General features: G+C 46.5%; 1 protein-coding gene across 1 annotated transcript in view; it reads right to left on the bottom strand.

Annotated features, from left to right (window-relative positions):
* Positions 1–196: 196 nt before the first annotated feature.
* RNF169 (ring finger protein 169) overlaps positions 197–14,727 on the bottom strand; it is a 56,119-nt gene continuing 41,588 nt past the window's right edge. Inside the window, exons 4-6 of the mRNA XM_040964260.1 lie at positions 14,054–14,172; positions 4,096–4,195; positions 197–3,677 (exon numbers count right to left, since the gene is read on the bottom strand). Of these exons, the coding sequence (XP_040820194.1) occupies positions 2,493–3,677; positions 4,096–4,195; positions 14,054–14,172 (1,404 nt within the window). The 3' untranslated portion in view covers positions 197–2,492. The remainder of the gene's footprint in view (positions 3,678–4,095; positions 4,196–14,053; positions 14,173–14,727) is intronic.

The following is a 14,727-nucleotide window of genomic DNA, read 5'->3' as shown; positions in this document are numbered from 1 at the left end:
TCTGAGGAGGAATATCTGAAGGCTCACTTACTGCGAAGCAGGGGACAGCGGCATCCTGGGCACCACGGCGGGCAAGGGGGCAAGTCAGCCAGCACACCCAGCACTTGCGATGTTTATGGAACAAGGAACTTTTCCCTCTGCACCTGAAACTTACAACTGGTACTGCTATGCAGTTGTTTAAAATGAAAGCATTCACTTGGGGAAAAAATACTGAAAATATATTTTATCTATTAAAATGTTTTTTTTAACACCAAAACAAAATCAGTTCCAACTGAAAAAAAAGTATTCTTTCAAATTATTGGAGAGGTACAGCAAGGTGGCAAGTGGAAAAATAAGCATCTTTTCTACTAGCCTTTCCATGATAGTCACTAGGTTGTTGAAAAGGTAATACAAGAAATGGTAACCCGCGGCTTTTCTCTGAGGGCATTTAGTAAGGCCACCCTCCCCACTCTGCAGGCCAGGGCCCGCCCTTCTGATTCTGCACATACCCGTGCCTTCAGCAGCCCTGGGAGGCCACGTGCTGGTAGGGCCTGGAACTGAAGTGGTATGGACATACAGTGAGGAGGTTGATGCATGCTTTTTAAACATACATCTGTGCGCACACTTGCATGCATACATACACACACATACAAGTACATAGGTTTTGATGAGCAACATTTGTTCCCCACCCAAGCAGTCAGTAAGGGGACTCCACATCACATGCCTGAGACCTTGCGCACATTTCTCTCTGGGAGCTCTAAGGCGCACAGGGTGTGGCCAGGCCTGCTCTGCAACTGCACCATCTGGGGCTCCAGACTTCCCCTTCCCAGAGACTTCCAGACAGGAGCTGGAGAGCTTCAAACTTCAACTTCTCCCTCCTGCAAACCCCAAAAGATTCAAGCTCTACCCTGAGAAGAAAGGTGGAGGGCAAATCTGAGAAGAACCAAAAGAAGGTGGTGCTGTAGTGACCGGTGCGTCAGAGGCCTAGACCCCAGCCTCATCCTTAGTAAGAGGCAGCGGCTGGAACAGATGGCCACTGAGGGCCCTTCCAGGCAGGGCCTGTTAGGAGTCTACGTTTCTAGAAGTTTCTAGACACTGAAGACAGCTCCAATAATGCTCTCAGCTATAGGAAAACGATGCAGTATCCTGAAGAGGCTACTCAAGGAGGACAGCACACACTGGGACACAGAAGGTCTGTGGAAATGCCAGTCATGTGACTTTATAGTGACAGTTCATATATACACAGGAATGCCAGCCCACCTGAGATTCCCAGAAATCATCTCATAATCCCTATTTCTCAATGAGCCCAGATGGGCAGAAGCACCAAGCACCACCAGGGATGCAAAAGACACATGGTGTCAGCTGCTAAGGACAAGAAACCCCGCAGGTCCATGGGACTCAATCTACCAGCTGCATCCAGCTAGATAACCTTGTTTCCACAGCATGGAGGCGGATCAGCCTTATTTCTCACCTGGCCTCAAGATGGGTTGCTAGGGCCTGACATCAGCCTCATTGAGGACCATGGGCCCTGAGGGAAACACTCTGAACCCCCATCATAGCATATCTCACAGGTTGGGGCCCCAAGGGAAACGGGCTGTGAGCTGTGGGCGGAGAGGGGAGGAAAGTGCCATCTGTGTCCCTCCATCTTCTCCACTGGACTCATCCACCTCCAGAGCCTGCGCCGTGGATGTACAGGGCCCAACCAGCTTTCTTGGGATGTGCCCCAGGCATAATCATTTGGGCAACCTCTCAATGTAGAAAATCCATGGGATTTGTTGTCAGGAGACCCAGCACTGAGGCTGGGCTCTGTCCCCTGGCAGCTCAGAGGACCCGAACACCTGTGCTGCAGTTCCATCCCCCAGCGTTTGGGCTAATGGCTCTGGCCCACGAGATCCCTCTGGAGGACCCAGCCAGTCAGCCAGCCAGCCTGTCTCTGTGAAGCCTGGCTCAGCCAAGCACACAGTGTGAACCGCATGGTCTTCTCCCATGTGGGTGGAGGCAACATGCTCCCCTAACTTGGTTGGGGACTGGTGTTGGACACAGGAGGGAAGGTAGGGGACAGCAACAAAGACCATCTCATTCTGGATCTGCTGAGGAGCTGTGCTGTTTCTTGGAAAAGAGGGTAAATTTCCCTCTGCAAACCCGATTTAAACCAGCACCCTGCTTGAAGGAGTCAGAAGGCCTACCCATCTCAAAAGGTATTCCCCTCTCTCCTCTACCATTTGCAACGCTGGCCACTTACCCACCTGAACAAGGACAGCCTTCTCATGTCAGGTGGGGCTGCCAGATTTGGCTCAGAAGCCCTCAGGGGTGGGTGGGTCACTCAGGAGGCTGGATGACAAAGACACAGAGAAGCGGGTCCCTTGGGACATGAACCACGAAGGGGCCCGGCACCATACCAAACCACCTTAGTGCTTTGCCATCAAGAGAAACCCTGAGAACACTCAGTTCTTGCGCAGACATAATTGGAGGCCAAGAAGCTCTGAGTTGCAGGTCACACAACTCGCTGAGCGCTACTTGGCCCCAGCCACACTGCTGGAGCGCAGAAGGTACTGGTCAGCGCTTCCTTTGCGCCGGCTCATGGTCCGTCGCTCACTGTCGAACACGCGCTGCAGGTGCAAGGCCAGCTGGTGGTCCTCCTCCACCTGCCGCGCCTTCTGCTCCATTGAGGACCGCAGCATGGGCTCTGTGGGCTCTGTAGGGGCAGGGCTCACCTCACCCCCTGCCGCCACTGTCATTGTGGTGGGTCTCAATTTCTTCAGGGAGCCATTGTGCTCCAGATGTTTGGTCTTGCAGTGTCGCTTTCGGCCCCGACGCGAGGGAGGCAGTGGCTCCTCGCCCAGGCCTTCTGTTAAGATGCCGTTAGCCAGGTCAGAGGGCTTCAGAGGCTTCAGCTGCTTCTTGGGTCTGAGGGCTGCGCCCACAAGACTGTGTTTTGGGAGCACTGAGTTCACCCCTGAGACTCTCAGGGCCGTGCTTACACCCATCATGTCTGCTTTGGCTTCGGGGGTGGTCCTGGACCCCTCACACCACTTCTTGTCCAGCACATTCCCACCAGCCCCTGCTCTGAGTTCTGAGCAACAGGAGGTTTCCACAGGGCTCCTTTGTCCTGCACCATCCTGCTCTGCTTTTGTTTGGCCAATGTGAGGGACAAGGCTAGGACACTCGGCTGATGCTCGCTCTGCAGACAGGGCGGGCTCTGCTGCCAGCTGATGCAGCTCCCTGCCAGGATGGTTAACTTCCAACCCTGGTGAGTCTTCCGCTGTTTCAGGAGCCAGGGAGGTGAGGGTGGCTTTCGAAAGGGTCTTTTTGATCTGCCGCTCCTGGAAGATCTGCTCCCACTTCCTGAGGACGCGTGGGCTGGCCTCGTAGGAGGTCTGCTTCTGCAGGCTCCTGGTGAGGTTGCGGGGTGTTGACTTGATGATGAGGGGGCTGAGCACACGGCCATCAGGGAGCCTCTTGGGAGGGGTACATGGAGAGCAGACGATGGGCTTGAAGTGGTTGAGCTCCTCTGAGATGCTGTCGTTGCTCTCAGGGCTGATGGAGCGTTCTGGCTTATGCAGGGGTGCCAGCGAGGAGAGGGAGCTGAAGGGCAGACGCTTTTCCACAGTCAAGTCTGGTGCCGAGAGGCAGCGGTTGTTCTGGGTGGACAGGAGGACACCGATGATGGGGTTGGAAGCTGGGGTTATAGTTGTGACCTGCAAGAGACAAAGAAAATTATACATAAATACATTAACACACGTTTTTCCTTCATAATTCCTTCAGGATGGTGCAAGGGACAGGAAAAGGAAGAGGGATGAAAGCGAGGTGAGGTGAGCCTTAAGAAAAGGGAGAAATCCCTAGGGTAAAGAGCACACCACTTACACAGAAACCCCTCCACCCCGAATGATAACAACCTAAGACAGGAAGGGGAAAGTTGTAACTGAAAGCTTTCTCAATGTCCCTAGCGTCACCCATCCCACCACTCGGCCAAATCCTCTCCCCGGATGTCATGTGTAGAGCCACCAATGCCAGGGCGCACTGGGCCCTGTCTGCTGTGTCCATCGGGTGGGTTGCTCTGTGGCACATTATGCATGGATGAGGATGTGGTGGCACAAGCCAGGGTCCAGGTTGTACCTTAGCTTTGCTGGCTGCAGCCACCCTGAGTCTGCCCTTGGTTTTGTCCTGAGTGGCGTCGCCACAGCTCTGGCTCCTCTCTGCTGTACAGGTCAGCTTCCTGGGGAAGAACAGGAGAGAAACAAACTGTCAAAGTTAGGCCAGACATTCATCACTGGAAGAGGGGACAGTCCTGCTGTGCTTTCTCAGCCACTCACCAAGAAGGACAACTCCCCCAGGTAGCTACGACAGAAAACTAGCTAATGTACAAACAAAGCAGGTTCCAGTGGAAATGCTGCCAAAAGACAGGATGGTCTGGGAAGGACAACTGCTTCCAGCTTTTATTTCCAAACCAGACTGTGCCTAAATGGGGCAGACCAGTAGCTGTTCTGCCCTGGCCTGGATGGAGGACCACTTTACCTCTTCACAGGGGAAACACTGTCAATTGCCTTTGCAAACAACAAATTGTTCCTTTTATTAGACCCAAACCCCTTGTCAAGCAACCTGTATCAGCTATGAGGGACAGGATTTGGCATGACAGCTGAGTCACCACTTGGGGTTCCTACATTCCCTTTCCAGGGAGTCTGTTCATACCCTGGCTCCTCTGCTTCCACTCCAGCTTCCTGCTGATGTGCACCTTGGGAGGCAGCAGATGATGGCTCAAGTACTTGGGTTCCTGCCACCCACATGGGAGCCCCACACTGAGTTCCCACTGAGTTCCAGGTTTCTGGCTTCAGCCTGACCTAGCTCTGACTGTCATGGACATCTGAGGAGTGGACCAGCAGATGGAGACTGTTAGCTAAGTGACCAGTTGGTAATTTGATGGAGTTTCTGAAATACCAAGAAGTGTGTGTGTGTGTGTTCCCCCTTGCTAAACATTCCCTACTTTCCAGAGTTCCAAAGAAACAGGTTTTGACTGTTTTTACATCAGCTGGCTTACTGATGCTGTGGTGGTGCACAGTTCTGGAGTTCTGTATTTGCTATTTCTGCTGATGCCACCAAACTATCATATTTCAGATACAGACGAGATATATTGGAATGACAGGACAGAAAAAGGGCTCTGAAGCCCAGGAAGTTCTTACTGAAAGGTGCACGTTAACACTTAGTCATTCAAGTCATGAACACAGAAATATCGCGTATGATATAGGTACAGTACAAATCCAATCACTACTATTATTAGTGTATCCATTAGGCAAAGAGCTTCTACTTGCTGGCTCAGAACAGTCAACAGCAGGAGCCAGGACAGTGGCTTAGCAGGCTTCTCCTCTGCCTGTGGCACCAGCATTCCATATGGGCAGCGGTTCAAATCTTGGCTGCTCCACTTCTGACCCAATTCCCTGCTACTGGCATGGGAAGGCAGGGAAGGATGATTCAAGACCTTGGACACCGGTACCTATGTGGGAGACACAGAACAAGATCCTGGCTCCCAGCTTCAGAACAGCCCCTCTCTGGTCACTGTGGCCATTTGGCCACAATGTGAGCCAGCCTACAGAAGATTCCCTCTCTCACCATAATTCAACTTTCACATAAAGAAATCTTAAAAAAAAATTTTTTTTTAAATATGCCCCAATTCGTGGCACCAGTATCTCATATGAGCGCTAGTTTGAGTCCCAGGTGCTACATTTCTGATCCAGATCCCATCAATGCACCTAAGGAAGCAGCAGAAGGTGGCCCAAGTCCCTGCACTCTCATGAGAGACCCAGAAGAAGCTCCTGGCTTCAGACCAGCCCAGTTCTAGCAATTGCAGCCATTTGGGGAGTGAACCAGTGGATGGGAAGATCTCATCCATCTCTCCCTGCCTTTCACATAAGTACATATATCTTAATCCAGGTGCATGTCCCCAAATCCAGACACAATGTCTGGCACACAGTGGATATATTCAGTACACTTTTATAAAAGACTTAAAATTATGTACATAAATACTTCTTATTTTCCTTAAGGAGAACAGAGAAAATCAGGGACCTATAATCTTTCAGAGGACTGGGCTAGGTGTTTTCACCACACTGTATTTATATAATCCATACAGAAACTCCATGAGGTAAGTACCATCCTACTTACCTTACACAAAATAAACAAAGTGAACCTCCATGTCCCACAGAGCAGAAGCAAATATTTCAACCTGCAATATCTGTCTCATTCTAGGCTTGGACCCTAACTGCACCCTGCAGTGATCTACTACACAAGGAAATAGACTCCACACGCATTCGCTACCTGAATACAGGATGAACTCATCCACAAGAGGAAGCAGCCCGGTCTGAGAGACAATCTCCTTAAAATCCCCACTGCCAAGAGACCAGCTTCTGGAGTCTCCAGTCACGCTAAAAACATACATGCAACCACTGCAAGCTGGATATACAATCAGAGAGCAATGGGGCAGCCACTGTAAACACGCTGGATGCTCCAAATGGTAAGGTGTGAGCTCAGGTCCTGGCTGTGCCACTCGTGTTCCCCTACCACACTTGTCTCTTACTTGTACTCTGAGATCTCACGGGGCCAAGTCCTACCAGGGAGCCAAAGGTGAGAGACGCCTCCCCTCATCTCCACTGCACCTTCCCACACACTAGAGTGAAACTGCACACTTCCTCGGGCCCTAGGCAGCTGTCACACACACAACAATGGCTGAGATTCCATTACAGCCTTGTATTCTTGGTACTTTTTTTTTTTTTTTAATAATCTGACCTACTCTAGTAGTTTTAACCATTTTTTAGGTGTACAATGAGGTAGTTTTTAGCATTTTCTTTACCAAATGATTGAACCATCACAGCACTCAACTTTAGAACATTTCCATCTCTTCAGGAAGACAGCTTTTTTTTTTTTTTCACTTACTGCCCCCAAACTCCTCTCCTCCAGCCCTGATCAAGCACTAATCTACTTTATACCTCAAATATACACTGTTCTGGACATGAGCTAGACTAGGAGTCCCCGATTTTCTGTAGTTTCACTTTCCAAGAGTTAAAAACATGATCTAAAAATATTACCCAGAAAATTCCAGAAATATATAGGTCTTAGGTTTTAAGCTTCAACATTCTAAGTAGCATGAGAAAACTTCCCACCTTGCCACACACATAAATCACCTCCTTTGTCCAGTGTAGCCATGTGCTATACACTACCTGCCCAGGTCACTACAAGGCTATCTCCGCTGTCAGATCAGCTGCTCTGCAGCACAGTGCCTTTGCCCATATATATAATCATTACTCAGCAACCCAATACAGTGTCGCTCCCTTCACGTCCTCAAATAGGGATTGCAACACCTCATCTCATCACATAAGCAAGGAGGGTACTGTTTATAAGACATCCTGAGAGAGAGACCATGTTCATATAACCTTTATTATCATTTAGGACTAGAACTGCTTTATTTTATTATTAGCTACTGCTGTTACTCTGTGTTCAATTTTTTTTCCATTTTTATATTAAACTTCATCACAGATATATGTGTATAAGAAAATATACAGCATAGAGGGCAGGCGCCATGCTGTAGAGGGGTTAAGAGATTGCCTGTGATGCCAGCATCACATGTGAGCAACAGTTCAAGTCCTGGCTGCCCCACTTCCAAATCAGGCTTCCTACTGATGCACCTAGAAAAGCAGAAGAGAATGGCCCAAGTACTTAGAGTATGGGAGACCAGGATGGAGCTCCAGGCTTCAGCCTAGCTCAGCTCCAGCCATTGTAGCCATTTGAGGAATGTATCAACGATGGAGTATATCAGCCATTCTACCTTTCAAATAAGCAAAATAAATCTTAAACAAGGACAACAACAACAACAACAAACCCATATTGCACTTACAGGGTTGGACACTAGGCATGGTTTCAGGCATTTACAGGGGTACCAGAATGCTTCCCCTTTGACTATATGTATTTTTTGTTGCTGATGAGGGCTAGGAATACTCCATTTCCATTGCCCTATTCAGAAAAAAAGCCTTGTATCTTGGAAAGAGTTTGAGTCCCTCAGACAAGGCAGCCAGCTTCTCACCTTCCTCTATAGTAATCTTCTATCTCCTTGGAATAAGGCAGGCTACAAATCACCTCAAGAACAGAAGGGCACCATCCTTCCGATGCAGAGGCAGACAAGAAATTCAGCACAGAGCCTCCTGCCGCAGGGTACAGTGGTGGAATGGAGACAGGCCTGCGTCAATTCCACTTTGAACTGACAGGTACTTGGATGAGTGAGTGTGTGTGTATGTGTGTGTCCAGCCTGGTGCTTGGGTGAATGACTGGGTGTGTGTGTGTGTGTGTGTTTAGCCTGGTGTTTGGATGAGAGACTGAGTGAGTGGGTGTGTGTGGGTGTGTGTGGTGTGTCTTCAGCCTGGTCCCTAATAACAGCAACTGTGGCCATTTGGGGAGTAATCCAGTTCATGGAAAGTCCCCTTTCTTTCCCCCTCTTTCTATAACTGCCTTAAAACAAATAACTATTTTTTTAAAATGGAAATACTTTCACTCCTGTAAAACTAATTAATGAATTAAAACCACCTTTCAGAATCCTGAAACAAAAATTTAACTTTGCAATTATATATCCCATTTATGTCTCAAATCAATTTTTTTTTCAGATACCATTTTTTAAGTTATAAATTATCTTGGATTAACAATTATTTTATTTGCCTTTCTGTAAAAAGTTTCATTTCCAAACAACTGTACACCTTCATTAATATAGAAACAAAAATCCTGTTCACCTGGAATTTTTCCAAACAATAAAAGGCTGGCAACTCTCACAGAAAGAATCTATTCTCTCATAAGTCATACTTATGTACTTCTGTCTAAACAGTTTTATGCTTAAGCAAAGAAAGATTTATAAAGTAAATAAGAAAAAACAAATAGCAGGCCTGGTGTGATGGCTCAATGGCTAAATTCTCACCTTGTAAGTGCCAGGATCCCATATGGATGCTGGTTAATGCCCTAGCTGCTCCAATTCCCTTCCAGCTCCCTGCTTATAGTCCAGGAAAGCAGCAGAGAATGGCCCAAAGCTTTGGGACACTGCATCTGCGTGACAGTCCAGGAGAAGCTGCTGGCTCCTGGCTTCAGACTGGCTCAGCTCTGGCCATTACAGCCATTTGGGGAGTGAACCAGAGGATGGAAGCGCTTTCTCTTTGTCTCTCCTTTCTGTAAATCTGATTTGCCTTTCCAATTAAAAAAAAAATCTTTAAAAAAAAATGGCAGATTTCATTTGATTTTAATATGGACTCTCTTAAGGAAACAGAACTGCAGGAAAAAAAGTATTCTTCTATTGTTGCTTAATAGACCAAAAATCAGCAAGGCAAACATCCAAAAACCATAGACAATATTAATTGCTTTATTGTGGTAAAATAACCTTAATACAATTTATCTTTGTAAGCACTGTAATATATAGTTACACTGTCATACAGCAATCAACAAGCTGATTGGGGCAATGGACTGTACCCAGCCCTGTACTTACAAGTACACAAAAGAATCTGGTCTGGGATCACCTCAGACAAAGTTTCTTTGGGGATCTCCTCAATCAAATTGCCAGACTCATAACCCTAACCATGAAGAGAAGTTCAGGTTCCATGGTCTGCCATGGAATGCAAGTGCCAGAGCTGAGCCTCCTCAGAGGCTCAGACAGAGCAGTGGAGAAAATAACCAGGTGCACATGGAGGATATGGCAGTCTATCGAAACCTGCACAGGATACCTGGTACCACAACAGAGGACAGAACAAATCAATCAACTACCCCAGCTATATGTTGGCAGTGAAAAACTGGGCAAACAGAGACTCTAAGGTGGACTATGTGAATCAGTGGATTCTGCAGCGACCTCATCGTGCTTGGAAATGTGACACTGGCAGCAATTCATAACTGTTAAACTATCAAAACCACTTGAGCAAGAACCTGGGATGGGTGGGAGGCTGGGTGGGGCTTCTCCCTTTACCTCCCTTTTTATCCCAGTTCCAGGAAAAAAGATTGTGGAAATAGTCTTACCCATTTTCCTGTAGCCCTTGAACATTTGTGCCCTAATTAACTACGTAAAGATTGTCAAAAATAAAGGAAAAAAATGAAAAAAAAATACATCTATATGCTACATCTCACTGTTAGTACTAACAATTCTCTTCTCTATAACACTTTAAACTTTTTAAATTTTTTATTTATTTATAATTTTTTATTTTAACTTTTGAATTTAACAGCACAATTCTACAGCCTGAGATTCTCCCCTCACCCCCCAATTCCTACCCCCTGAGTGTGTTTCCCCATATTGTTACAATGGTATAGTCCTTCATAAGGAGTTGTAATTCCATCAGTATGTTATTTGTGTCCCAACATTGCCAGTACAGTACAGACAATGTCAGACAGTCCATCATCCCATGGTCTAGATATGTCCAAAAGTTTAAGAGTGCATCTTTGATTTGGATGTATTAGAAAGGCAGATATATAGAGAAGGAGAGACAGAAAGATCTTCCAGCTGTTGATTCAGTCCCCCAAGTGGCTGCAATGGCCAGAGCTGAGCCAATCCAAAGACAGGAGCCAGGAACCAGGAGCCAGGAACTTCCTGCGGGTCTCCCACATGGTGCAGGGTCCCAAGGCTTTGAATCATCCTCCACTGCTTTCCCAGGCCACAAGGGGGGATCTGGAAGGGAAGTGGAGCAACCAGGACACAAACAAGCACCCATAAGGGATCCTGATGCATATAAGGCAATAATTTAGCCACTAGGCTACCATGCCAGGCCCAGTACTTACAATTCTATAGTTTTCCTTGATATAATTGGAATTGAAGCTTGGTTTCTCATTATCAAATGAAAAGAAACATTCTAAACAAAAGATACATTTTATACTACCATAGTTAATTTTCCAACATGTAATTTTCATGACATCAGCAAACCACCTCCTAGAAATATAATCAAACTAAATTCGAGCCATCGTTTTCATGATAACTGAACTCAGCTCATATTTGGACGTTTGGTAGAAAGTGAATCCTGACACAGAAATATATTTTTACAAATGTACATAAATATACATCATACTGATTGCAACACTTCTTAGTAGTAAAATCTAAAGCAAATGTTTTCCTATTAATTCATTGCATGGTGGCTGGTTGAAATGAAGGATGGCTCAATTGGCTAATCCTCCACCTGAAAGCTCCAGTATCCCAGTATGTGTCCCAGATGCTCCACTTCCTATCTACCTCCCTGTTTCTGGCCTGGGAAAGCAGAGAAGGGATGGTTCAAACCCTGGGATCCTGTATCCATATGGGAGACCTGGAAGAAGCTCCTGGCTCCTGGTAGGCTCAGCTTTGGCCACTATGGCTATTTAGGGAATGAACCAACAGATGAAAGATCTTTCTTTCTCTCCTTTTCTCTGTAAGTCTGCCTTTCAAATAAAAATAAATTACTTTTAAAAAAAATAATAAGAGGAGGACAGGTTAGGAGCAAGAAAAGACCATGGCAGATGTTCTGAGGACAAACTTGATTGGAAACACCCTCCTCGGCATAGGCTTTGCAATTTTGCTCCCATCAGAGAGGACTCCCATTAGAGTTCCTTGCTAGACATTTTTTAAGCGATGGCATATTACCCTAACACTCATCACCCATCCTACCTTGCCTTAAGAGAGTGAGTTAGAAGAGTGGAGACTGGAACTATTCACTTGTCCAACTAATTGGGGTAGTTTTTCTTGGCACAGCACTCAGATTTTAACACAAGCTGACTGTTTCTAAGTCATGGTGGCTTGACTGGAATGCATGATTCAATCTCTCTCTCTCTCTCTCTCTAGAAGATCCCTCTTACCATCTAATCTGTGTGTACTGTTAATGGGAAAATCCACACACACGCTCAACAGCTGACAATTCTCAGCTGAGCAACGCTGTTTATATTTTTTTTAATTTGGATGACATTTACTGTTCCAGTTAATCACATCAACTGTCCCATCTTGGAAAAGATGGAGCAGTGGCCAGCAGGCCCTGATGCACACGGAGGATATGGCAGTCCATTGGGGCCTGCAGAGGACATCTGGTACCACAGCAGAGGAAGGAGGACAGAATAAATTAGACAACTACCCCAGCCAAATGATGACAGCAAATACCTGAGCGAATGGACACTCTGACGTGGACTATGTCAGCCAAAGTATATTGGAAGCGTTTCTTCATCCTTGGAGTGGAAATATCAACATCATTTCAGAACTATCAAAACCACCTGGGCAGAACTGTCAGAGCATGTTCCACACCGGAGACTCTAGGTTGATATCGGTGGCCACGCCCCTTCCCCATGTACTGGGGTGGTTGGGAGGCTAGGTGTGGCTTCTTGCCTCCCCGCATCCCGCAGACACAGGAAGAAGGAATAGAAAATTTGGAAACAATGATCACACTCACTTTTCCTAACCCTTGATCTTTCCCATCCTGATCAACTCTATAAACATCATCAAAAATTAAAAACTAAAAATAAAAGAGCCCCACCTTGGTCATAAATGGAAAGGACAATAGACCTTGATGGCCAAGCTGCTCCAGTCCAATGGCCATTCAACAGAGGTCAGTGTGTGGGTAAAGGTTCTATAAGGGTCTGCCTGGAACAGGAGCCACCAACACACTCAAAAAGACAGGTGTTTAAGGGCAAGGAAGATTTAGCGAATAGCAGAAGACAACCAAACTACTTCAAGAGACTACACGGAGGGTCCAGTGCAATGGTACAATCGTCTAATCCTGCTAATCTTCCTCTTGCCTTCCATGTGCCATATGAGTGCCAGTTCATGTCCTGTCTGTTCCACTTCCCCTTCAGCTCCCTGCCTGTGGCATGGGAAAGAAATGGAGGATGATCCAAAGCCTTGGGACCCAGCATCCATGTGGGAGACCTTGAAGAAACTCTTGGCTCCTAGCTTCAGATTGGCTCAGCTTGGCCATTGCAGCCATTTGGGGAGTGAACTAGCAGATGGAAGATCTTTCTGTCTTCCTTTCTCTTTGTAAATCTGCCTTTCCAACAAAAAGAATAAATACTTTTATACATTTACATAATTTTTATACATATAATCACAAGAAATACTTTTTAAAATAATACACAGAAAAAGGCTTCAGAAACAGACTGGTATCAGGGGTCACAACAGGCAGCATTTTCTGAAATTCCAAGCTGCTTTATAACTTATTTAGGAATGACAGGAAATTCCTTGAGGGTAGAAAGGGTCTAGGTGGTGTGTCCCTAAAGGCAGCAAGAATAAAAACGAGAGCGCTGACACCTGTGCTCGTGGGAAGATGGTGCTGAACGCTGGGGATACAGGGAAGTCACAGCAGCTTTAAACAAGATACACAAGGAACAGACTGTCTTTGTAGCTCTGTGCAGAAACAGGGGCATGGCATGTAGTAGCTGTTTCCAAAACTTGTGCAGAGTGAATGAGTAAGTGATGCCATGATTCCTTCCTTCCTTCCCCTCCCCATCCTCCACTCCCTCTTTTCTGCTCCTCCCATCTCCCCATCCTTTCCGCCTGCCATCTAGGCCTTCCTTACTCCCTCCAGCATCTGGCAATCATTCAGTTGCTCCCTTCCTGCCTCCACAGAGCCTCTAAAGTCTAAACAGCCAAGAGGTTCTGATAAAGGTCTTGAAGTTTCTGGGGATGTCAGGAACAGGTACATCTCACTTTCCTCAGAAATTCAGGTCAGCCATTTTCTCTAGACCATATCTGAAAATCAGTTCCCTGGTGCGGTTAGGATAATGGTGTGGCCTTCTCCCTTTCTCTCACTGCTTCCCCCTGATACAGGAAGAAGAAAAAGAAAATTGGAAACAACTGTCTCATGTACCTTCCCCTACTCCTTAACTCTTCCCACCCTGATCAGCAGTTCACATGGCATGCATCCTTCTCAACTATGCAAACATCATCAAAAACAAAATTAAAAAGAAAAAGTCAGTTCTTGTCTTTTTTTCCAGTCTCCCACCTGCCTCCTGTCCCCAAAAGTAGCTACAACAAATATCTTTATTCCCTGAGGCTCTTTCATTTAACCCCACCCTCCTCCCGCCCCCATGAAAGAATCCTGACTGAATTCAGGATCAGGTCTCTTACCCAGTCAGGAAAGCTAAGGAGTAGGAATTGTTCTTGGAAACAAACGCTGAGCGGTGAGTCTGCGTCATCTGGCCTTGAGAAGGTTCTTCATTCTCAGAGTCTGAGAGACGTGCAGGACACTGGTGGGGAGACAAGGGAGACAGCATGGTCCATGTGGGAGTCCCACCGGGTTTACCCCGGACGGGGTTCCCGATGGCTGTAAATCTCATCTCTTTGCTCCAGTCGCACCTGCCAATTGCTAAGCCTTGCCACCAACCAGAGAACCTCGATGCCATCTAGGACTAAATTCTAAGTCACAGTAAGTCACATGGATGGCAGTAAGGGGGCACTTTAAGTATTTTAATTAATTCATTCTTTATGTCAGTTCCATTAAAAGCAGAAATTTCCTGTGACATATGGAAAACTGAGGCTCAGAGGAATTAGCCTGGGATTAGAGTTAATGAACATGTAAGATTTGTGGTAAATTCAGAGCATCAGCCTCCAAAACAGCCTCTACACTATGTCCACTCTACTTGGAAAATGTCTCTCAGGTGACTTTTTCCACTGCCACTCACCATCTTCTGCTTATTTCAACAGTCTGCCTACTGCTCTCATTCGCTTCAGATTTTCTTCACTCAATACTCTTCATACCAAGAATTATCTTTCCAGCACACAAATAAAATCCTATAGCTCTA

This window comes from Ochotona curzoniae, unplaced genomic scaffold, assembly GCF_017591425.1.
Source record: "Ochotona curzoniae isolate NIBS_2020 unplaced genomic scaffold, NIBS_Ocur_1.0 scaffold_3223, whole genome shotgun sequence".
Taxonomy (NCBI): Eukaryota; Metazoa; Chordata; class Mammalia; order Lagomorpha; family Ochotonidae; genus Ochotona; species Ochotona curzoniae.
Note: the sequence above shows the minus strand (reverse complement) of the source record. Positions and strands in the feature narration are given on the sequence as shown.